We start from the raw sequence: 24,254 nt of genomic DNA, 5'->3' as shown, positions 1-24,254 counted from the left end.
AGTATCATAAGATGAGTGAAGATGATTTGGCCGAAAAGCTGTACCAGCAATTGAAAGGGAAGAGGTTTGTCATTGTTTTGGATGATGTTTGGGACATTGATGGCTGGAATTTGTTGAAACACTCTTTGCCAGATGATTGCAATGGAAGTAGGGTACTCTTAACGAGCAGAATTCAGAATTTGTCTTTGCAAATTAAACCTAATAGCAAGCCTCACCACCTTCGCTCGCTCACTAATAAAGAGAGTTTGGAACTGTTGCAGAAGAAGCTATTTGCCAAAGAAGATTGTCCTCCAGCATTAAGTGAAGTTGTGCAGTGCATAGCAAGATATTGTAAGGGCCTACCTCTTGCAGTTGTCCTTGTTGCTGGAATTCTTGCTACTACTCAGCAAGACTGCTGGGAAGAAGTCACAAGACGCCTAAGTTCCACCATTTTTGTGGACAACAAACACTGCATGGAGACACTTGAGCACAGTTATAATTATTTACCGGATTATTTGAAGCCATGTCTTCTTTACTTGGGTGCATTTCAAGAAGACAGAGACATTCTGGTTCCAAAGCTGTTATGGCTTTGGATCTCTGAAGGATTTGTGCAAAAGACAGAAGGAAAAAGTTTAGAGGATGTTGCGGACAAGTATTTGATGGATCTGATTGGGAGAAGTTTAGTTATGCCTACACAACGAAGATCTTTAGGTGGGATCAAAATTTGCCAAATTCATGATTTGGTACATGAGTTTTGTGTGGTGAAAGCAAAAGAAGAAAATTTTCTACAGATTTTAAATGTGGATGACCTTCATACTTTTAATGGACCGTGTAATCCCCATCGGCTGTCTATTTACCCTAGCACCAGTGAGGGACCTATAAAGTCAAGGCTATTTTTTCCAAATTTGCGTAGTTTGCTCTTCTTTAACTGCGATTATAGACAGCAGCTGGACGGAAGCTCACTCAAATTTCTGTTATCTAAACTTCTTAGAGTGTTGGATTTGGGGGAGACTGTTTGTCCGTATTTTCCAAGGGAAGTGTTATTCCTTGTTCACTTGCGGTACCTGAGGATTAAAGGGAACTTTGGAGAAATCCCATCTGCAATAGCCAACCTCTCAAGGTTAGAAACTTTGGCTGTAGGAGGATTCTTGGGTCGTAATTTTCTGTTACCGAACGCTATCTGGAACATTAAAACATTAAAGCATCTTGTCGTTTTCCCAGATTATGGAAGTAGTGGTTTCAAATTTCCCATGGACAATCTTGAAGGCTCCCCAGATTTAGAACACTTAGAGACTTTATCCCTTGTAATCGATCCCTCTTCTCAAAGTCAAAGCTTGCAAAAGATACTCTCAAAGTTACCGATCATCCGCAGGCTAACGTGCGTGAATGGGAATCGCAATTGGAATTCTAAATACCACGCATCTGCTGGAAATCACGATGGGATTCTCGTGCTGGATTACTTGAGTCGTTTAGAATCACTTAAGATGGGTCGATTTTCCGGATATGAGTTTGAATTCCCATTTAATTTGAGAAAGTTGACTCTTTTACAGAATCGTCAACCATGGAGTAAAATTTCAGCAATTGGAAAGCTGCCCAACCTTGAAGTGCTTAAATTATGCCCTGTTTCCTTTGTGGGGGAAAAATGGGAAATGCAAGAAGGGGAGTTCCAAAACCTCCGATACTTGAAATTGTTTGGCTTGGACATTAGCTGGTGGACTGCATCTTGTGATAATTTTTGCTGTCTTGAGAAATTGGTTTTGGAGAATTGTTTTAGCCTGGAAGAGGTCCCCTCTTGTTTAGGGGAAACCCTTACTCTTGACATGATTACGGTGAAATGGTGTCATGAGTCTGCCGTAAATTGTGTGAAGCAAATTCAGCAAGAGCAGATGGATATGGGAAACAAGGATCTGAAGATCGTTATTGAACAAGAAAATTGATGACGGTCCATGGTTTCTTCTTAGTGCGAACCGAGAAAGAGAGTCGGTTTCCTCTCATCACATTTTTTGCAGCGGGTGCTGTTGATGTATCTTCTTGAATGGGCAGAGACCCAAAAGCAGGGCAGGTTCCGCTTATCAGGTTAGATATACTGTTTGTCTATCAGTTCAATTCTATAACTTTTCATGTTTGTCAATCCAGTTTCTGGAGCTTCCCAATTCTTTGATTCGATTAGTCAAGCATTTATGAATTCAACATAATCTATCAAACACGTTTTGAAACTATTCCGCTGTTCTTATTCCCTTCAATATTTCATAACGTTTATGATCAATTATCCCAATTTCCAAAATTTTTCTTCAACATGGCTACAGATTTGTGTGATCCTTACAACCAGCTGAGCACAAGCATATACATTCCAGGTATACTTTTTTATTCCTGTTTTGTATTCCAGTGAGAAAACTAATTTTCTTTCTTTTTTTTTTTCAAATCAAATAGCGGATTGACCTGACACTTTCTTTTTCCTTTTTTTCCTATTTATTTTGAAATGCCAAAAATGCGGTATGCTATTGGAGCCTTTTTGTATAGAATATGTGAGTATTAACTTCTCCGAGGTTGGTAAACATAGGGATTTTGAAATTTGTTCTTTTTTTTTTTGACCTGACAGCAGATGTGTGAGTTTGTTCCTCCTTGTAACTATTTTTCCAGAGTTTTGTTATGGTGTGTCTCCGTAACTTCACCAAAATTATCCACAAAAATTGACAAGGTCGATTGATCCCACTAAATTAGCATTCTTTTGTTTTTTAGGGTAAAGTACAAAAAAAACTCCCTGTAGTTTGCCGAATATTCAATTTAATTCTCTCTGATTTGGAAACTTACACTATATCTCCTTATAGTTTCAACTAAATTGGAAATTAGATGGAAAGCATCCAATCTAACAGTTGTACGTGAAATATCAATATTGCCCCTGCTATATATGAAATGTTTTCCATTCAATTTTCAATTTAGTCAAAACCGCAGGGAGCTATAGTGTAGTTTTTCAAATTAAAGGGAGTTAAATTGAGCATTTAGCAAACCACAGAGAGTTCATTTATACTGGGCAATATCGACATTTCACATACAACTGTTAGATTGAACACTTTCTGTCCAATTTTCAATTTAATTGAAATAGCAAGGAGTTATAGTGTAAACTTCCAAGTCAGAAGAAGTTAAATTGAACATTAAATAAATCACAGGGAGTTTTTTGGTATTTTACACTTTTTTTTTTTTAATGAATATTCCATGCCCAAATCCTAAGTGTCCCCAACCTTGAGCCTTGCTTATGACTATTATGTTTCTCTTTTGCTTTCCATTTTACCTCCACCATCTTCTCCCTATACCCTTTTTTTTTTTTCTCGAAACGTTAGATTACTTGTATTGATCTAAAAGATGACTTTACAATTCAAGCAACGGCTCGTCAAGCTGTACAACTTGTGTTCAGCAACACAGAGGAAAAGATCCTTCCTCATCCATCAAAATACCTAAGGCATATGAGCTAACATTAGCAATAGTGTTACTATTATCATTACTATCTAAGCAAAAAGAGCACATTCGAAACAATGACATTAAGCAAAAAATATCCTCTAGGATCGTTGCCAGTCTGCCATCCGATGATTTACCATGCTTGATTTGTCTCAGCACTTCCTTGTTTTGGAGTTGTATTCGGACATTGCACCATCCTTTTTCCAGCGCTTTGCACAAGACTAGTCTGACTGCTGAAGCTACATCCGTATTCTTGTTTCCGTAGCTTCTGTCCTTTAATGTTGCATCATGTGACATTGTGTTGATAGCAACTCCAATACCCAACAAAGTAGGTCTCAATAAGCTCGTTGTTGTCACTCTCAGCCTTATCAAATCCTGGTCCTCTATACCTCATGTTCCCCCTCCAGGTCTGGCATTGTTTCTGTTGTACTTTGATCAGGTTCCTTCCTATTTACTTCCTCCATCTCCAACCATTCTTTATGTGCTTTTTGAATAACACAGCCTGGTTGGTGTCTACCTTGGTTCTCAAATTCCCTCTTGTTCCTTTTTTTCCAAATGTGCCATAAGATGTTTGCAGTGAGTCCAATATGGCTGTTACCCTCTTGCCTTGTTTTAGCTTCTGTGATCCTGCTCCACCACCTTGTGAAGTTGCATCTCTGGTTTTTTGCTCCATCCCACATAACTGGAGCTACTTTCCAGACATCGTTTGCTAAGGGGCATTGCAAAAGTGCGTGTTCTATCATTTCTAGCTCCTCTTCGCATCCCTTGCACACTGGATCCCCAATTGCAGCTTTCCTGTGGCTTGCCTCTCTGACTGGTAGCGCTCCATTAATACACTTCCAGATAAACACCTTAACTTTGTGTTTAATGTTGAGCGTCCACAATGTATTCCAAATTTGCTTGCTTTGATTACTGCCTGCATCAAAACTAGTTCCAACAGATTCCTGTCCTTTATTGCTACCTGATCTCTCATCTAAGAACCTTTTGTAACCAGATCTCACTATATACTCGCCTCTTTCACTATGTTTCCAGTAGTTGGAATCTGCTCTACCTGCAAGACTAATTGGAATACTGAGAATCCTCTATGCATCAGTCTTGTTGAACAATCTAAATATTACATTTGTGTTCCATCTACTTTGGTTGATTAGCTGATGTACAAAAACAAGCTCACAGTTTGGGGGTCTTGGAGTTGTAGGCAGACCTAATGGAGAAGTTGGTATCCATTTATGCTCCCATATGTTTGTGCCTCTCCCATTGCCAATTCTCCTCCTTATTCCTTCTTCCACAATCCCTCTGACTTCCATCAGTCCTTTCCAAAACCAAGACACATTACCCTAAACTTTACAAGTAAAAATTGATTCCTTTGGGAAATACTTGGCTTTCAATACTTTGCTGACTAGGAGGTTTGGTTTGGTGATTAATCTCCAAACCTGTTTTCCTAGTAGAGCTTTGTTGAAAGCTTCTAGACCCTTAAATCCCAAGCCACCTTCCTGTCGATCCTGAGCCATTCTCCTCCAAGATATCCAGTGCATTTTGTTTTTGCCATTAGTTTCCCCCTACCAATAGTTGGCCATAGCTGAGTTGATATCCTTAAGGAGTTTCCTAGGCAGCTTGAAACAAGACATAACATAGGTTGGCATAGCCATTGTGACTGCTTTGAGCATGACTTCCTTTCCAGCAGGACTTAGCAATTTATTCTTCCAACTTTCCAGCCTCATCTTTATATTATCTCTTATGTAGCAAAAAATCTGCTCCTTTGTTCTTGAAATAACCATAGGAAGACCAAGATATTTCCCTTGCTTCACTTCTGCCATTCCTCCTAAAGCACTACAAATCTCCTGTTTCTGTCTGCATGTCAAATTTTTGCTAAAAAACACTGATGATTTCTCCAGATTGATTAGCTGTCCTGAGGCCTGTTCATAATCTTGGAGAATCTTCATGAGTTTCTTAGCTTGTTGCACATCAGCTCTACAGAATATAAGAGAATCATCCGCAAAAAAGAGGTGAGTTATGCTTGGACCTTGTCTACTGATCTTCAGGCCTTTCAGATTTTTGCTTTCTACTGATCTTTGGAGTAGATTTGAGAAGCCTTCTGAGCAGATAAAAAATAGGTAAGGTGAGAGGGGATCTCCCTACCTTATTCCTCTTCCTGGCTTTACAAAGCCTTTGACTTCCCCATTGCAGTTGAAAGAGTAAGAGACAGTCTCCAAGCATCTTGATATCCAGCTTACCCATTTATCACAGAACCCCATTCTTGTCATCATGTCTCTAATAAAATGTCATTCAACTCTATCGTAAGCTTTAGCCATGTCTAGCTTGATAGCTATATATCCTTCTTTCCCTTGCCTTTTGTTTTTCAGATATTGCATATATTTCTGAGCAATGATCACATTATCTAAGATTTGTCTATCTGGTATGAAGGCAGATTGATTTTTACAAATGCACTTGTCAAGAACAGGTTTCAGTCTGTTTGCCAAAATTTTTGATATGATTTTATACAAGACACTACACAGACTGATTGGTCTATAGTTTTTCAAGCTAATTGGATTTAGAATTTTTGGAATGAGGGAGACAACTGTATGGTTAATAGATTTAAGCTTGCAGCCAGTCACAAAGAAATCTTGGACAGCTTGAACCACATCATTTTTAATCACTTTCCAAAATTTTTGGAAGAACAATGGAGTCATTCCATCCATTCCAGGGGCTTTATCTGGATTCATGGAAAAAACAGCAGTCCTGATTTCCTCCTCATGCATTGGTTTTGTCAATTTGGAGTTCATTTCCTTAGTAATAAAGTGTGGGATACCCCTTAGTACCTCTAAGTTATCTTCTTTTCCTCTACTGGTAAAAAGGCTCCTATAGAACATGGAAATCTCAGAAATTAGATCTTCATTATTTTTTGTCCAAGTACCATCCTCTCTTTGAACATTACAGATTCTGTTCTTATTTCTCCTCCCTCTCACATGAGCATGAAAAAAACTAGTGCTCTTGTCTCCTTCTCTTAGCTAGTTCACTCTAGCTTTTTGGCTTCAAAAAGATTCCTCCTGTTTATATGCCTCTTTGAGCTGTTCCTTAAGGTCAGATCTGATCATCCTTTTGTTCCCCACATTTGACACATTCAAGCTCTCTAACCTATACTCTTAATGTCATTGATTCTTACTTTGGAGTTTGCCTAGAAAGTGTTTTTCCATTTTAGGAGATCAATCCTGCAATTCTTCACTTTCCTGGTCACTCGAAACATTTTAGTTCCTTGTTCCTCCTTGTTTCAAGCTTTCTCAATAACTTGTTGTATACCTTCCTTTTGAATCCATCTCTTATCAAAGTAAAAGCGTTTCCTCTTTTTCCTTTTATCAGGTTCAGTATCCAGCAAAAACAGGCTGTGGTCAGAATCAAAGGACTCTATGTGTTGACAGACTACTCCTTTAAACTTTTGAATCCAATCACAACTACTAAGGCATCTATCAAGTCTTTCCCTAACCTCCCCAACATTGTCCCAGAGATTACTCCAGGTCCAAGGATGTCCCTCGAAACCTATGTCTACTAGCCTATTCTCAGCAATGTAATCCTTAAACGCCTTAAAGCTCCTTTCCTCTCTCATTAAGCCCCCCCATTTCTCTTCATTTGACACTATGTCATTGAAGTCTCCTGCTATCACAAAATTCTCCCCCCACAGTTTCCTTCTAGCATTCAGGACTTTCCACTGTTGTTTTCTGATTTGAGCATCACAGCTTGCATACACTCCTATGAACCACCATTCATCTTAAGTTTCTCTCCCCCCTATCTTAGCTTCTATGGTGAAGGCAGTTTGTAGGGTAGATAAGACTTTGACATCATCTCTCCACAGAAGGCACATGCCCCCTAATCTATTCATGGCCTCAGTAACCACACTATGTTCAAACCTAAGCAAAATTTTAACTTTATCCATATACTTCTCCCTATTCTTGGTTTCACTAAGGAAAATCAAACCTGGAGAGAGGAGGTTGTTAACCTCCCTCAAGTGGGGAATTGTCAAGGAGCTCCCTACTCCTTGACAATTCCACACCACAATCCTCATATTTCCTTGGGGGCCCCATTAGGGAAGGACCCCACCTCCACCTAATCAGTTTCTAGCACAACCATCATTTCAAAGGATTTTGATTTTTTCCCCTTTTGATTTTCACTGTCTTCCTCCTCCATATCGTCATCCTTCAGACAAACTTTCCTCTTCCCCAATCTTGTTTGATTACTCCCTTGTTTCTCTTAAGGGTCTTCTAGTTTTGATGGGAGAGAGCACCTTTCTAGTCAACCTTTTAGTTTGCTTATTGATTGCCTCTTGGACTCTTTCAGAAACGTTACTAGTCTCCTGTCTCATTCCTTCTCTCTCGTGTTCTATCTCTAAAGATCCAGACATATCATCAAAAGAAGTTGCTACTGTTTTATCCTCCTCCATCTCAGCAATTCCTTCCATTGACACGTTCGCAGCATTTTCTATTCTCTTTTTTTCCATCTGTTCAACTTGTATTCCATCATCTTGTACTGGAAGATCCTGCTGATTTTAGGAGCTGTCTATCTGCACTAGGCTTTGAGGGTGGGGGGCTTGATCAGTAACTATCCTCATCCCATTCAAGTCTCTAGCTAGATCTTGGTGGTCATTATTAGTCCTCACCACAGGTCTACGTAGCTCCTGTTGGTTCTTTTCAAACAGATTCGTCGAATGAGTTTTTTCAACCAATTCCCCATTCTCAAACTTCCAATACCGTTTATCTGTATCCAGATCTTTTTTTTTTTTTTTTTGCTTTTTCTATGGTGATCCTTTAAAATTCCCTGCCCTCATCCAAGGACCATGCTGATTATCTGCATATTCCCTTGCAATTTCTTGCTGATTGGTGCATGTCCTCTCCCCATGACCAACCAGACCACAGTTATAACAGAAATCTGGGCATCTTTCGTACTTGAAAACTACCCATTTCATGGTACCTTCAGTCTTCACTATGGTGCCTCTTAGCAGGGGTTTTGCCAAGTCTACTAAGGCCAACATTTTCAAATGTCTACCCTCCTTTCCTCCCGTCTGTGGTATTATAACATCCTTTACTTGTCTGAATACACCCCCAATCTTACGGCCTACTTCTCTGATCACCCAATGTACAGGTAAATTCCAAACTTGTACCCACAAATAGGCTAGCTTAAAGGCCTCCAAATTCCCTTCTATACCTTCCTCCCACCTATTCAGAACCAAAATTTGGTTATCTATCACCCATGGGCCTCCGTCCACTATCCTCTCTTTTTCCTGTGAATTAGGTATGTTACACTGGAAAAGATTCGGTCCCAGTTCTAAGACAGACAAGTGTTTAGGATAACCACAGGCTATAGAAACAAAATTTTTTACTCCTGTGTAACTAGCAATCTTTTCACCCATAACTCTTCCTATTATGATGTCCTTACATTCTCTGACTCCACTCTCTAGATCCCCTAAGTCCAGAATAGCTCCTGAGAGTTCATTTCCAGCTAGAGAGAACTTTTGCATCATCTCATTCAGTTCCATCTCAATCGATACAAACAGAGGTACTAAGGGGTTAAAAATCACTCTAGAAAAAAAAAACAAAGAAAATGACACCCACCAGACGCAACTGAGAAAGTCTACAGAGATGCTAGAGGTTCAGAATGCCGAGTAAAAGGAGCTCTCAGCTTCTGACCCCAGCTGATAGTAACTTTGGAAAACAAAGCAAAAACAGAGTCGGAGGTGAAAGGACAGATTCTCTCACCCAACCAGACGCAAGGAAAAATACAAAGAAAAAGTCAGAAAAACATGCAATGCCTCAACAGTCGTAGTAAAAGCAGGAGAAATAGGGTATTGCCGTCAAGATTAACTTGGCTTTCCGCTTCATAAATGCTGTTCTCCTCTTCATTCAATTACGCTGATGATTCCGCAAGCCATCAAGAACAGATTTTGAGTTGCATTAATCATTTAGGGCAGATCCTAAAGCTTCTATCTATTTTTGGAAAGAGGGAATTGAAGTTTGGAAGAGTTTGAAATTTTGAAACTCTTCTGAAACTCCCACCAATGGAGCGAAGAGGCACTTATCCCAAGAGAGAGAAATCTTCTACTGGAGAGAGAAAGACCTCTACTTGAGAGAGGAAGCCCTAGTATATCTTCTTCTCCCTATACCCATCCCCACAGAAATTAGTACTAATATGGCCAATAACAGATGTTACTAGTGCAATGGTCCGAATCACTCCAGGACAACGTAAATCTATGTTTTAATCCTTGTCTTGCTCATTCACAAATATCTAGTCCAAAATTGTGGAATTTTCTGCTTATATGTACTGGCTTTCTTAAGAAGATCCTTGGTTTAATTCAAGGAAATTGTAATGGGTGTAGCCATCAACCATGAAAAGTTCCTACTTTCTTCTAACCTGTCTACCGTTTACTTTGACCTGTCTACTCATTTGATTGAAGTTTAATTTTGTTCATTTTGGTTATTTCTCAGATTTAGATCTGTTGAATACTGAGATTACAGTTCTATCAAAGGGTTAATCATTTATTTTTTCTCTTAAGTTACACATTGCTAATACATTGCAATGGGCCTTGAATATATTTCACATTTTCGAATTGCTTATTCAAAATTGTAGCCAAATGGAACTACTAAATTTGTACAAATAAAAGTGGCTGAGAAAGGATCAAAGGAAAACTACTACTAACTTGCCAAAAAGAAAAAAGAGTTGTGGTCGATGTTTGTTTTGAATTGTCATTATTCCAAATTACAGAGCTAAAGTGCATCAAAATTTTTTGAACAAGCAGTCTGTTTGTTTCGTTGCAAAATATTTTTTCAGAAAATGTTTCTGGTGTTTGGAGACCATTTATTTTGGGAGAAAATTTATTTACTAAAATGTTTTACCCCAACGGATGGAAAGTAACTTACCTTGAAGCATTACTATAGTTTTTTTTGTGAATTCGCAATTTTTTTATTGATCAAAGCATCGAATGAGGTTTGCCACCTGTACAAATCCAAAAGATTTACAGGGAAGTATAGGTCTATCAGCATAAAAAATTAGGAATTACTGATCTACTGAATTACTATCTACAAATTTAGAGGTTGGTAACCTAAGCTCTGCAGTCAATTGTCGATTGCTAGGAGTAGTAGCCACATTTCTTCAGCCAGAGATGATTCCTCTCATATCGCCAAGTACTTGATCACCAAGTATTTAGTTTTGCTTTCCCTATATCTGTGGTAACTAATGATACAAAAAATCTAGATGAACATTCAACTCTGGTCTATGAGAAGGATCCTTAACTGGCAAGATACAGGGCAGATTGTGGTAGAAGTGAAAGTCATTTGGTTGAGGTTGATTTTGGTTACTGTGATAGGTGAAGTATGCATACCAATATGTGAAAGCATATTTTGGCTCTCTGCATCCCTGTGATGAAATCTTGTTTTATGTTATATATTTTTAAGAAATCCTTTGATTCTCATTTTTTTTCCCTTTTCCTTCTAGCTCCTTTATTTGAAAGTACCTGAAGGAGCAGAATATATACAGAAGATTGAAGGGACAATAAAAACAAATCAACGAACTTTTGGACCATGCACTGAGGATGTGATAGTCTTCTTGGATTGCTGGCCTGCATCAAATTCCTCAGTGGGGAAAGCCCTCAAGTTGCTGGTATGGTTCTTGAACTGAAACTTCCTGTGGGTAGATCATCTAGTGCTATCTCAGTCATTGGAGGCTTAGCATGAGCTGTTTATCCTTTCTGCATTTTCTTCTTCTGATCCGGTTCTGAGCAGATACGCCCCGGATTCAAGTGTCGTAGTTTACCAGCCTGACATCACTGCCAGGCTTGATTTCCTCTCATCACATTTTGCAATGGGTGCTGTTAATGTATCTTCTTCAGTGGGCAGAGACTCAAAAGCAGAGCGGGTTCCACTTATTAGGTTAGATAAACTACCACTGTTCTATTCGTATGTTCAATCAGTTCAATGCTAGTATAACTTTTCATGTTTCTCAGTGCAGTTTTTGGAGCTTCCCAATTCTTTGATTTGACAAGTCATGCATTTGTGAATTCACCATTGTCTATCAAACTTGTTTCTGTAATATTCTGATGTTCTTATTTCCTTCAATATTTCATAATGTTTATTATCAATCATCCCAATTTCTGAAATTTTCTGTAATATGGCCACAGATTTGTGTGATCCTTACAACCAGCTGAGCACAAAAATATATGCCAGGTACAGTTTTCATCCCAGTCAAATAACTGAATGACCCGACACTTTCTTTTCCCTTTTTTCGTGTTCATTTTGAAATCCCAAGAATGCAGTATGCTATTGCAACCTTGTTGTGTAGAATTTTGCCCCTTTTGTTCCTTTTCCCCTTTTTTATTTTTTATTTTTTACCATCTAGATATATGAGTTTGTTCCTGCTTATCACTGTTTTTTATCCAACCATTGTTCTTTTTTTTTCTCTCTCTCTCTCCAAAAAAGTTCCTTTTATTCAAATAGGTCGAATGAAAAGTTCAATGTTCATTTCACATCTCTAGAGTTTAACGTTAAAAAGTTACAACAGAGAATCAAGGAACCATCTAACAAGTTGTCGAGCCTGTGCAATAATAAATACCTGCTCAAACAGAATATAATTTCTATAGATAGTGATAAGTAGGGTCGAATTCAGAGGAATTGGGGATATTTGTCTCTTTTGAAGTTCAAACTAACAATGGAGGGTTTTTTTTTTATAGCAATGGTAATAATTAAACGGTTCGAATAAAAATAAATAGCCGACTAAAAATTAAATGACAAATTATTAAAATCAAATTAACAATAACTAAGCTCTAGTCAAGAAATAACTTTGGCAATGGTTCACCTAATTGATTATCGATGCAAAGGTAGTTCCAATTATTAACTAATAAATAAGTTATAACTGTCAAACAAGTAATGACAGTTAACTCCTCCTTACTGTGTCGGTGATTAAGGTATGCCCCTTAATCACTATCCTAATTGAGAAATAATCCTAGGTATGCTCGCAAGATTTAATTCCCCAATTACTTTATGTATTAGAGGAACCCTATTCTAACCAAATAATACGCTATCAGGGTTATTTTATATTGGCCCGCGTATTCCCCTAACATAAACCCAATTATGCCGTTGCCACTATTTTAGAGTAATTAAACAATTACAGATTTAATGCTCCAATTAACATTAGGTTGCCAAATTAATTTAACGTCCGGGCGCAAGATATTCAATTAACAAAACAACCATAAGCACTACAATCAGAGAATATACAAATACTAGTAAATAAGATGAATAAATAAATTAGTTCGATCTCACAATTTTTAGATGAACCAAAGCCTCAATTGTTCCTTGACTAGAAAACGGAGATTTAGCTACGCATCCTAGAAGAAATTCCGCATGACTCCATTGAATCTGCTTGCAATTGGTTTTTTTCTCTCAACTAATGAAAAGCAAGAAGAATCCAAAGGCCAAGCGGCCGTCCTCCCCAAGGAGTCACGATTCTCCCCCCTTATATTTGTTCCCTAGCCGAGATATATATCAAACGGGAATCTGACTTCCCTTATTCTTTGTTTCCTACTTAATCTCAATTACTAATAATAAGATATGTTTCCCAAAATATAAAAATGAAACTACTAAAAATAATATTCCAAGTTTCCTAATCCAATACTAAGACTAATAATGAAAATTAAAATCTTCAAAATCTTACTCCAATACTGCCTTGAATTTGATTCTGACTTGGAAACCGGTTCCAAATGTGCCGCCATCAAATTAATTTTTGTCACGTTTTGCTTTTTTCCTATAATTAGCACCATTAACCAAATATAAGTAGAATCCATCAATTAAGGCAATATTTGATAAAATAAAATAGGGAAATAATCATAAAATTAATTACAAAAATGGAACCTATCACCATCTGCAAATTCTCTTTTGAAAAGCTTAACCAAAAGGCACTTTCCAATGAAGAATTACAAAGATTTCGGTATTAATTATTGGATGATAAATGCTGTGTAGAAATAAATTAAACCCCACTGCAAATTATTTTTAATTTATCACTACCAACAACTATCGTCAGAAGGAAACCATAATTGGTGCAACATCCAAGTATAATGATCAATTAATGCAATTGTTGAGATTTTTTTTCCCTGATTGGAAACGGGCAGAGGAGCCAAATACCACATGGCAACAGATGGACACAGTGGAGCTAAGAGGAAAGAGAAGCTATTGCCGAACCTACAGATACACAAGCAAACCTGTGATTCAATATGGTTAGCGTCATATTGTAGAATACTTTTGTGCCTCTTGAGAATGTCATTGGATTTGCTGTTTTTCCTAATTTCTTTTGTTTCTTCGAATTCTATCCTAAATTCTATTGTTGTTCTGATAAAATTCAGCCTAACAAGCCATGCAACTTCGATTTGAAAAATTTTATGCTTGTCTTGCAAATTTTTGACGTGTGAATGCACTCAAATGTCATCGCTACACTAAGTGCTCTGCGAATATCAAGTAGGTCAAGATGCACGTCCTTAAATTCAGCTTGAAATAGAAGTAATCATGTACAATTTGCTTGATAAAGTTGTCGTAAGGAGTTCTCCTGCTGTTACTTGTAATGATTTTCAACAGACCACATAATGTGGTGAGTGTTGCGGAAGCTCTACCAAATTAAGGTATAACGAGTAAATTATTGTACCTAAAATTGCAAAATGGTAATTCTCAGGAAATATTTGGTGAGGCAAACTGGCCTGCTTAAGTACCGATTTCCTAGACAGAATCACCTTATATGCAATTAATTGCACAATAACTCACTACAAATATACCTACAAATATAGCTACTAAATAGACAATAAAATAAAACACCAGAATTTAACGAGGTTTGGCTAATTTGCCTACGTCCTCGGACACTATCGACAACTTAATATTTCACTAGAAGAAATATTACAAAGAGAGAAAAGGAAGCAGGTTATAATGCTCTTGCTTGGTGTACTTAAATTGAGAAGAGAGGTTGTTAATTTATAGCTAACAACAACTTCTCCTCAAGGCTAATCAACCGATGTGGGTTTTGGAATTTGTGCACAATTGTCAACAATTGTAGCTCTGCATAATTGTCAACAATTGTAACTTTGCACAATCAATAATTGTGGCTATTGAGCCAATAAGTCAACAAATCTCTACCTTGGCGAAATCTCTACATTTTCAATGCTTCACTCTTCTCCCAACATTCGGTGGTGTCTTCAAATGCGCCGTCAAGCGCCAATCTTCAAGTTATGCACAACATTTATCAAATTCAAATAATGTTGGAATTTGATAGTTGTCACAACCTTCGTAAGCATATCAGCAGGATTTTCCTTGGTCTGAATCTTTTGAAATAGTATTGTACTATCTTCCAAAATCTTCCTCACAAAATGATACCGTACGTTGATATGCTTCGTCCTTGCATGATAAATCTGGTTCTTTGCTAAATGAATAGCACTCTGACTTATCACAATGAACTTTGAAAGGCTTCTGTCTGATTCCCAATTTATCAAGCAACCCATGAAGCCAAATTGCTTCCTTAACAGCCTCCGTAACTGCCATATACTCCGCCTCTATAGTAGACAAAGCAACCGTTGACCGTAAGGTAAATCTCCAACTGACTGGTGCCTTAGCAAGTTTAAACACATACCCAGTCGTTAATCGACGTGTATCTTGATCACCTGTGTAGTCGGAATCACAATATCCAACTGCGCCTTGACCAATCTTCTCATCCCGCTCAAATACTAATCCAACATATACAGTGTTCAAAATGTATTGTAAAATCCATTTCACAACCTGCCAATGCTCCTTGCTAGGATCATGCATGTACCTGCTCACAACTCCAACTGCTTGTGAAATGTCGGACCTTGTACACACCATAGCATACATCAAGCTACCCACCGCATTTGCATACGGTACCTTTGCCATATATTCTCGTTCTGCATCATTCTTTGGAGATAACGATGCACTGAGCTTGAAATGAGGAGCAAGTAGAGTACTAACAGGTTTAATCTTTTCATTCATGCCAAATCTCTTTAATACTTTACTAAGATACTCTTTTTAAGTCAAATAAAGCCTCCCCAATCTTCTATTTCTGCTTATCTCCATGCCGAGAATCTTCTTGGCTTCGTCAAGATCCTTCATTTCAAACTCTCGACTCAAATAAGATTTTAATTTTTCAATCTCACCTTGATCCTTGGAAGCTATCAACATATCATCAATAAAAATAAAAAGGTATATGTAGGATCCATCTCGTAGCTTGCGCAAATATACACAGTCATCATATTTGCTTCTTGTGTACCTCTGCCCCATCATAAACTTGTCAAATCGCTTGTACCACTGCCTTGGAGACTGCTTCAATCCATACAACGATTTGTCAAGCTTGCACACCATCTTTTCTTTATCAACAACTTTGAATTCTTCTGGCTGAGTCATGTAGATTTCCTCTTCCAAGTCACCATCTAAAACGCAGTTTTTACATCTAATTGGTCAAGCTCTAGATCCAATTGTGCTACCAAAGCTAATAAAATTCTGATGGAGGAATGTTTCACGACTGGAGAAAACACTTCGTTGTAATCAATTCTCTCTTTTTGAACGTAGTCTTTAGCCACCAATCTTGCTTTGTAGCGAACACCAGACTTGTCAGGAAATCCTTCTTTCTTTGCATATACCCACTTGCACCCAATTACCTTCTTTTCCTTTGATAGATTGACAAATTGCCAAGTCTGATTCGTATAAAGGGACTGCATTTCTTCTTCCATGGTTGTCCTGCATTTTCCTTTCTCTGAACTTTGAAAAACTTCAAGATAAGTGGTAGAAATTTCATCTATTGCAATTGCAGATGCATTAGCCATCATATTAACATACCGAGCAGGTACTTTGATATTTCTCTTTGGCTTACTCAATGCAATTGATTCAAGTTGCTGTGAAGCCTCTCCAACTGGAACATCTTCTTCAGTTGATTCTTCTTCTGCCATAGGAGTCCTTTCATCTGCTCCTATATCCACTGCTGGTCTGATAATGATTCTTTCAAACTCCACCACTTAGGAGTGCTCTCCACCTGTTGGGGAATACCATCATTCTGCTGTACATCTACCTTTGTTAACATGATAGATTCATCAAAAGTAACATCCCTGCTGAAAACTATCTTGTTCGTTTCGGGACACCAAAGACAATAACCTTTAATGCCTGTCGTGATCCCCATAAAGAGCGCCTTCTTCGCGCTTGGATCCAATTTTGATTCTTTAACATGATAATATGCAGTAGAACCAAACACATGTAAGGAATCATAATCTGTAGCAGGTTTTCCCGACCATTTCTCTAATGGCGTTTTGCCGCCAATAGCAGTTGATGGTAAGCGATTAACGAGGTGATTTGCATATGCTAAAGCCTCAACCCAAAATTATTTGCCCAACCCAGCATTGGACAACATACACCGAACTTTCTCCACCAATGTCCGATTCATACGCTCTGCCACCCCGTTCTACTGTGGTGTATCTCTGATTGTGAAGTGCCGAACAATACCTTTATTTTCACAGACCTCCATAAACGGATCACTAGTGTATTCACCTCCATTATCTGTTCGAAGGCGTTTGATCTTTCTTTCTGTTTGAGTTTCCACCATCTTTTTCCACTTGATGAAAATTTTCAATACTTCACTTTTCACCTTCATAGTATACACCCATACTTTTTGAGAGAAGTCATCGACAAAGGTAACAAAATAATTTTGCTTCCCAGAGAAGTTGTTTTGGAAGGTCTCCACACATCAGAGTGCACATAATCCAAAATACCCTTGGTATTGTGAATTGCAGTGCCAAATTTTACCCTTGTTTGCTTCCCTTTGACACAATGCTCGTAAAAATCTAACTTGCAAACACTAACTCCTTTCAACAGTCCTTGATTCATCAGAAGATTCAAGAATTTTTCTCCGGCATGCCCTAAGCGCATATGCCATAATCTGGTTACTTTCAATTCTCGATCATCACTAGAAATCACTGCCGCTACTCCAACAACTGCATTACTTTGATAGTAATACAAGTTATTATTTTTTTGGATTCTTTTCACCAGCACCAATGCACCTGAAATGATTTTCATCACTCCATTATATGCCGACACCTTGTAGCCCATTGATTCTAGTACTCCCACAGAAATGAGGTTCTTCTTCAATTCTGGCACATATCGAACATCAGTTAGAATCCTAATTGATCCATCCTGATCCCTCATCCGAATTGAACCAACCCCATTTGTTGCTAATGTGGTCTCATCTGCCGTGTAGACGACTCCACCTTCTTGTTCTTTGAAATCAAAGAACCATTCCCTATTGGACGTCATATGATGACTACAACCTGAGTCCAATAGCCATGTACTAGAATGACCAGTATGCATGACAGCTAATGAAAAGTCTGAGTCTTGATCAATGCATTCAGCTACATTTGAATCCGCAACAGCTTTTTCCTTTTCAGGTCTACCCTTCAGTTTTGGGCAGTCCTTCTTCCAGTGCCTTTTTCTCTGCAAAAGGCACACTCATCTTTGCTTAGTCTGACTCTCGACTTGGATCTACCTCTCGTCCCCTTTCTCTGGTTTTGTGAGCGTCCTTTAGTTACCAAAGTTTCTGCTACTCCATCTCTGCTACTTTACTTGTCTTTTCTTCTGAGCTCGTAACTGTATAGAGCAGAGCTAACTTCACTGAGAGACACCTCAACTTTCTCATAGAGTAGAGTTGTTTCGAGATGCTCAAACTCCTCAGGAAGAGATCCCAACAACATGAGGACGCTAAATCGTTTAGCGTGTGGTACAATTCGATCGTGTCTTTCAAAGGAACAGAAATATGTGTTCCCAAAAGAAACTTCTGCAAATAAATTGTGGACTGGATTGGAGGAGAAGTTCTTCAAGAAAAATTGTCAGAATAGGCTCAATATGAAGAAGCGTTTATTTCGCTTCACTTATGTTCCCGGCACAACTCTAAGTGATCACATCACTAATTTCAATAAGTTAATCACTGATTTGATGAATTTAGATGTGCTACAATTGTTGACAATTGTGCACAAATCCCAAATCCCACATCGGTTGATTAGCCTTGAGGAGAAGTTGTTGTTAGCTATAAATTAACAACCTCTCTTCTCAATTTAAGTACACCAAACAAGAGCATTATAACTTGATTCTTTCTCTCTCTTGTAATATTTCTTCTAGTGAAATATTAAGTTGTCGGTAGTATCCGAGGACGTAGGCAAATTAGCCGAACCTCGTTAAAATCTGGTGTTCTATTTTATTGTCTATTTAGTAGCTATATTTGTAGGTATATTTGTAGTGAGTTATTGTGCAATTAATTGCATATATAAGTGATTCTGTCTAGGAAATTAGTACTTAAGCAAGCCAGTGTGCTTCACCAAATATTTCCTGGGAATTACCATTTTGCAATTTTTGGTACAATAATTTACTCGTTATACCTTAATTTGGTAGAGCTTCCACAACAGTGAGTCTGCAGAGTTTTTCTCACTAGACAATTTGTGCTTATCAGTTAAATTTATTTCATCATAATTCCAACTGTTTAACTGATTGAGGTGATATCTAGTCACGATTCTGCTGTGTTTAGTAAAGCAAATACAAGAACAATAGGTAAACATGGGAAGTGAGGCTCTAAAGATTCTAAAGTGTAAATAACTGGTGATCTGCATTTTCTTTTGTTTATCTCAGAAAGCAGAGTCAACTTTCTCACATCATATTTTAGGTGGTGAAGCATATGTGTGTGTTCAACAATCGTTACGTTTGCCAGGAAAGTCCACGCAGATATGGATTTTACCTGTTAGGTGAGATGTACTACTCCATCAGTACTTGTATATGTTAAATCATTCAGGATAAAATTATTTCTCAAGAGAGAAAACAACTTTTGGAGGTTCCCAGTGCTTTAATCTGAACTTGCTGATACAACTTTGCTAATTGTGATTACAGTGGTAAGCACAATTGTGACGATCCTACCTCTTTCTAGGGCATACCCTAAAAGTTGGCGGATCGCTTGCCTGGCTCTCACCAAGACTCATTAACTTCAAAGATAACAGTTGGATAACTTCCAATCATCTTACATTAACTTCAGAGATACCAGTTGGATAAACTAATCCTAACCGTTCACATCCTTTTTACAATATCTGGTTCAATACAAAAGCATCTACCTTAGTAAGATACTATTCACAATACCAAAGTCTTCACGCTATCTCCCTAAGATCCCTCGTTGGATCCCCGACTTCCAACTCCTGTAAGGAAAACAAACTAAACGGTTGAGCTAAAGCTCAGTGAGGTTTGCCGAGCAAGTAACAGTTATCAAACATTTGAATCAAGACAATTAAACAAGTAGTGCAACCAATCACTGTACAATCACTTTCAAAAAGATACGAACTCCTCCTGTGAGCCATTTTAATAACAATGTACAATCATTTCAGTGTCATGAGACATTCATCTCGATATCATTGCCTGCATCACCAATTCGTCACCTTATCTCTCTCGTATCAATAAACAATCCCCTACATTTAATAATCGGTTCAGTAATCTCTCAACTCCAGAGTAATACTCGAATATACCGAAACAGTTACCCAGAGCTTCCGTCCTATCCGACCAAGTCCTTTTTGCTGGCTCGAATAGTCCTTTGAACAAAGGGTTTTGGGGCCCAATTCAGCCGATCCCGTAAAGTACACATATGACTTACATTCATGCATACTTACAGTAATATTTGATCAATTATCGACCTTCAACTCTATTAAGTCGAGTACGATAAAGTATACCCCAACTTAGAAGGCAAGGAACAATTGATATACACATTATAAGGAATCACCAGCAATATTCATAACAAGTACATTTGTCACATAATTTCACTTAAGGAAACATAAACAATTAATCACATAAATTTGGCAGCACTCACCAAATTTTTAAATAACTACTCTCGGGCTTCGGGGTGGTTTCCTGGCTCACGGCTACTTCCTGGACAAGTTAATAATTTCAAGTAAATACATAATTTGTAGATGATCATTTATTATTCTTATCTTATTATTTAAACTATTAAAATCAAGTTTGACCTTAAAATACAAAATATAATATAGTCACTATTTATTCTACATTTTATTTTGAAACCTATTGCCTTTATCATTGTCACCTTATACTTTGAACTTATTAAATTCACGTCTTGGTTTAGAACAGGATATAACATATTTAATTTCTATTTTATTTTTTTACCTCGAACTTATCAATTTTGTCAATTTAACTGAAGAAGTAAACATATATTCCAAGTTTAAAGACTTCTAAAATATTTAGATCAAGATTAAACCATTTCTATCCACTATTCTAAGGTTAAGGCAAGTAGCCTTTACATGCATTGTTTTTAACCAACTTAGATTCTAAGCTGCCTATAGTTTAAGTTTACGTAAATTTGCTAATCTTCTAGCTTTCTCTACCTGCTGTCAACACATGCTTTGCTAAGGTTCATCTATGCCCATAGTTCAAGCTCATAATTAAACTCAAATCAGCCCCTAACACTATTCGGATGAGTTCTCAGTTGTTACTGCAACATGTTAACTTTACTCCAGCCAAATGACAGTAGGTATAATTAATATTTTCCTTAAAGTTTGTGGCTATTTTGCTCTCCATTTGTATTTTACATGAAGATCTATAACTCATGATATTTAGTGTTAACACGTTAAAAGTGCGGATCCGCTATAAATCAATTTGCAAACTCGCACCTCCCACATCAGAAGCCGAATGATAACATATCAGCTATAAACATTCCAAAAGCAAAACTATCCTTCTCGAGTTCTTCATTTCCTCACTTCCTACTTATCATACAAATGGTAACTTTCGGCCACAGTATACGTTAACAGCAACGTAAAGTGTACAGCCAAGGGAACTGAAACCCATAGCTGAACCAGGCCTCCTTCTCGGCCAACTTGAAAAAAAAACATTCTTGCAGGAACTAGTTATGCAACATAAAGCTGGTCAAAGTATTTTTAGTTATATACCAATCTTCCATGCAAGCTACAGCTAAAATACTATGCAACAAATCAAGTCTCAAGGTGGAATTTTTGGAGCCAAAGTTCGTAAGGAAATCTGGTAAGTCTCCTTCCTTTCTCTCGGCCGAAGTTGAAAGAATTCCAGCAGCTAATTCTAAACATTTCCAGTTTACTCTCCCCGCTTCCCATGAGTTTGTATCTGAATTTCATGTGTAACTGAACTCTAAACCTTTGACATATACTCCTAACTCTATTTCCCATGAATAACAGGCTGAAACTTTCAGCTTAGTCCTCTCGGATGCCAGTTTTGTTTTTCTCTTCTCTTTTAGTCAGTCATCTAGCAAAGTTATTCTCAGCTAAGACTCATTTCCTCACTAAAATTCAACATGCAACCTAGGAAGCTAGTTATACCAGATGAGATGAGGGTCATTGCAGTCGCTTACCTCTTTTTTTCCTCTAAAGTTTGAAAAATTGCAGGCTGCACGTTTGGTTTCCTGCTTCAGTTCCCAACTGCTCCATACTCCTCTTTGTACTCACTCTTGGCTCACGGTTCTGAGGCCACAAGCTGGAAGAATGCAGCTAACACTGTCTAACTCTCTCCTCCTCACTCTCCGGTTGCAACTGGAGGTAAGGAAGAATCAGAAATATTTCCTTTTTCTCCCCCTGGTTTGAGTACTGAGATGAAAGAAATGTGGCCTGGTCTCTCTCTCGGTCTCGCTCTTAACATTTGGTGGGTAAGGAAGGAAGTAAAAATGTGTTTCTCGCTCGGCCACCGCCCAACTACTTGGCCACCGCTGTCTCCTTTCTCCCTTGGGTTATCACCTCACTTAGCAGCTAAATGGCAGCTGGCTTAACAGGTGTTGTTCACGCCCAATCTAGAAACCAATTCCTACATGTTTCTCCCTTCCACCGCTTAGATAGCAGATAGTGACCTAGCTTCCATTCGGTTCCAATCCCTACGAGTATCTTCCTCTCTCTCGGTTTTGTTTTATGCAATTTTGATAGCTCGTTTCTTGATTGCATGGTAGTTTAACCAACATTCTAAGGTTAGTTTGGTCTTCTAATATTCATTCACTTGTTTGCCACGAGTCCGTGATTTTATTATTTCACACATTGTCTCGATATTTCGTTTGTTTTAATTTGTATGTACCTTGAAAAATTTTCCTTATATCAATCTAGTAAATTCCACATATTTGGTTTTAAAGAAAATTAATTAGGCATGTATTTATTCAACTATATAATGAATTGAAATGTCACAGTTCGCAATATGTCTATCGTTTATTTATTTGATTCCTAAAATTTTCTACACATTCTATTATTTATTATATATATATATATTTCTAAATTTTTAAGTTTTATAGGAATTCAATTATGTGTTTAATTCAATCATTCATTTGTTATGTATAATATCTCTAATGACAGATTAAATGTAATGAAATAAATTCGAAGTGTACACATAAATTTACGAGTTCTCACAACAATCCTGTGTTGATAGTTTGCAAAGCTTTTTATAATTATCTGCTACTAAAGTGTTCTTTATGTTCTTTTTTCTTGCAATGTTAAATACTTCTCATAACACTATTGTTCCAGTTTCTGAAACCTTCTTCACTGCTGCTGCAGATTCATATGATCCCCAGAATCAGGTCAGCACCAGCACGTATGTAAGATATTCTTTTCTATTCCTTCAGTATAATTCTCTTTTGGTTTTCTTATTTTTATTTTTCTCCTACTCCTTCAGTTTGATTTTGTCAGAGTAACAGAGACTTTGTTTCTCTGCTCAGAACAATTTGCTCAGAAATCCATTTCTTTCTTACTTCTTTCTTTTTTAATTTTAGTTCAAATAGGCTTTCTAAATTGGATGTGAGCCAAGAAATTACTCCTACTTCTGCTGTTGCTGTGATGCACTTTGGATTTTCTTTTCTTTTTCTTTTTTGGCTACTATTAGGTAATGAAAATGGGAGGAAAATCCCACTGACTGTTGGACAAAAGTCACCAATTCACAGCCCAGCAGAAACACACCAAGGCTGAAACTCAATTTGGTGAGTTTTAGGATCTGTTCATTGGAAAGTTTTAAAATCCATTAATTTCCCTGATTTTCTTTCTGCAGTTATTTTGTAGTTCTGGTAACATTCAGCATAAACAGCTCCCGCAACTTCAATCTGAGAGAACATGATGCTTGTCTCACATTTTGTTGAGGTCGCACCGCACTCAAATATTGTGGTTTTACAAGCAATTGCCTCATTGCCAATATCAAGTGGGTAGGTCAAGGTGTTGAGGTCGCACCTCTCAAGAAAAAGAAAAGTTCCAAATAACTTCTGCACTGTTATTTAAGCAGCCATTGTGAATTATCTCGGAAACAGTTCGATACTTGTAGATAAGCTCATATAATACTTCAAATATATGCAGGTCCAATGAGGAAGAGAAGAAGCTCCTGACTTTGGGTTTGTTGATCAGATGCCAACTAGAGGAAAGTGTGAATGAGCAAGAAGCAGGAATGACACAGCAAATTTTAGGCACTTGTGATGTCCAGAAGTTATGTTTTGATCAATATATTTCTATCATTTCAAGAAAAAAAAAAAAAAGATGTCCAGAAGTTGACTTTCTCTGAACCATGTCACTATCACGGTTAACAACCCACGGTGAGTTTAAACAATTCGTTTCCTAACACTTCAGAAGGTGAAAATAGCTAGGGAAGTAGTTTGTGCAGCATCTACTCTCTCTCTCTCTCTCTTCAAGTATTTTTATTAAATATTTTGGTCATCGGGCAGTTTTTTCCTTGTGCCATTTGATATTGGTATGGATGCCGGAGAAAGCCAATAACATGTGTTTTGTTTGCTTGATCATC

The 24,254-nt window shown here is 37.6% G+C and overlaps 3 protein-coding genes across 20 annotated transcripts; 1 reads left to right on the top strand and 2 right to left on the bottom strand.

Moving 5' to 3' along the window:
- The first annotated feature begins 11 nt into the window (after positions 1 to 11).
- Positions 12 to 24,254, top strand: LOC113700995 (putative late blight resistance protein homolog R1B-23). 18 transcript variants are annotated; one of them, XM_072059463.1, is made up of 10 exons: positions 12 to 2,055; positions 2,286 to 2,333; positions 10,906 to 11,070; positions 11,193 to 11,339; positions 11,419 to 11,495; positions 11,588 to 11,633; positions 23,030 to 23,066; positions 23,355 to 23,448; positions 23,517 to 23,667; positions 23,816 to 24,254. In XM_072059463.1, exon 1 carries the CDS (start codon positions 12 to 14, stop codon positions 1,914 to 1,916), a length of 1,905 nt encoding a protein of 634 aa, XP_071915564.1. In that variant the 3' UTR covers positions 1,917 to 2,055; positions 2,286 to 2,333; positions 10,906 to 11,070; positions 11,193 to 11,339; positions 11,419 to 11,495; positions 11,588 to 11,633; positions 23,030 to 23,066; positions 23,355 to 23,448; positions 23,517 to 23,667; positions 23,816 to 24,254. The 18 variants fall into 18 exon arrangements, with proteins under 18 accessions (XP_071915564.1, XP_071915563.1, XP_071915562.1 ...); XM_072059462.1 differs by having other exon boundaries at positions 23,030 to 23,070; XM_072059461.1 differs by having other exon boundaries at positions 23,030 to 23,070; positions 23,245 to 23,448.
- LOC140011317 (uncharacterized) lies at positions 4,989 to 5,684 on the bottom strand. The gene is made up of 2 exons (XM_072060107.1): positions 5,569 to 5,684; positions 4,989 to 5,400 (listed from the first exon to the last, which is right to left on the bottom strand). Exons 1-2 carry the CDS (start codon positions 5,682 to 5,684, stop codon positions 4,989 to 4,991), a joined length of 528 nt encoding a protein of 175 aa, XP_071916208.1.
- LOC140011316 (uncharacterized) lies at positions 8,213 to 8,953 on the bottom strand. The gene has a single exon (XM_072060106.1). It carries the CDS (start codon positions 8,951 to 8,953, stop codon positions 8,213 to 8,215), a length of 741 nt encoding a protein of 246 aa, XP_071916207.1.

The sequence above is a fragment of the Coffea arabica genome, chromosome 7e (assembly GCF_036785885.1).
Source record: "Coffea arabica cultivar ET-39 chromosome 7e, Coffea Arabica ET-39 HiFi, whole genome shotgun sequence".
NCBI classification, from domain to species: Eukaryota; Viridiplantae; Streptophyta; class Magnoliopsida; order Gentianales; family Rubiaceae; genus Coffea; species Coffea arabica.
The sequence above is the reverse complement of the archived record's forward strand: the minus strand, read 5'-3'. Positions and strand labels throughout refer to the sequence as shown.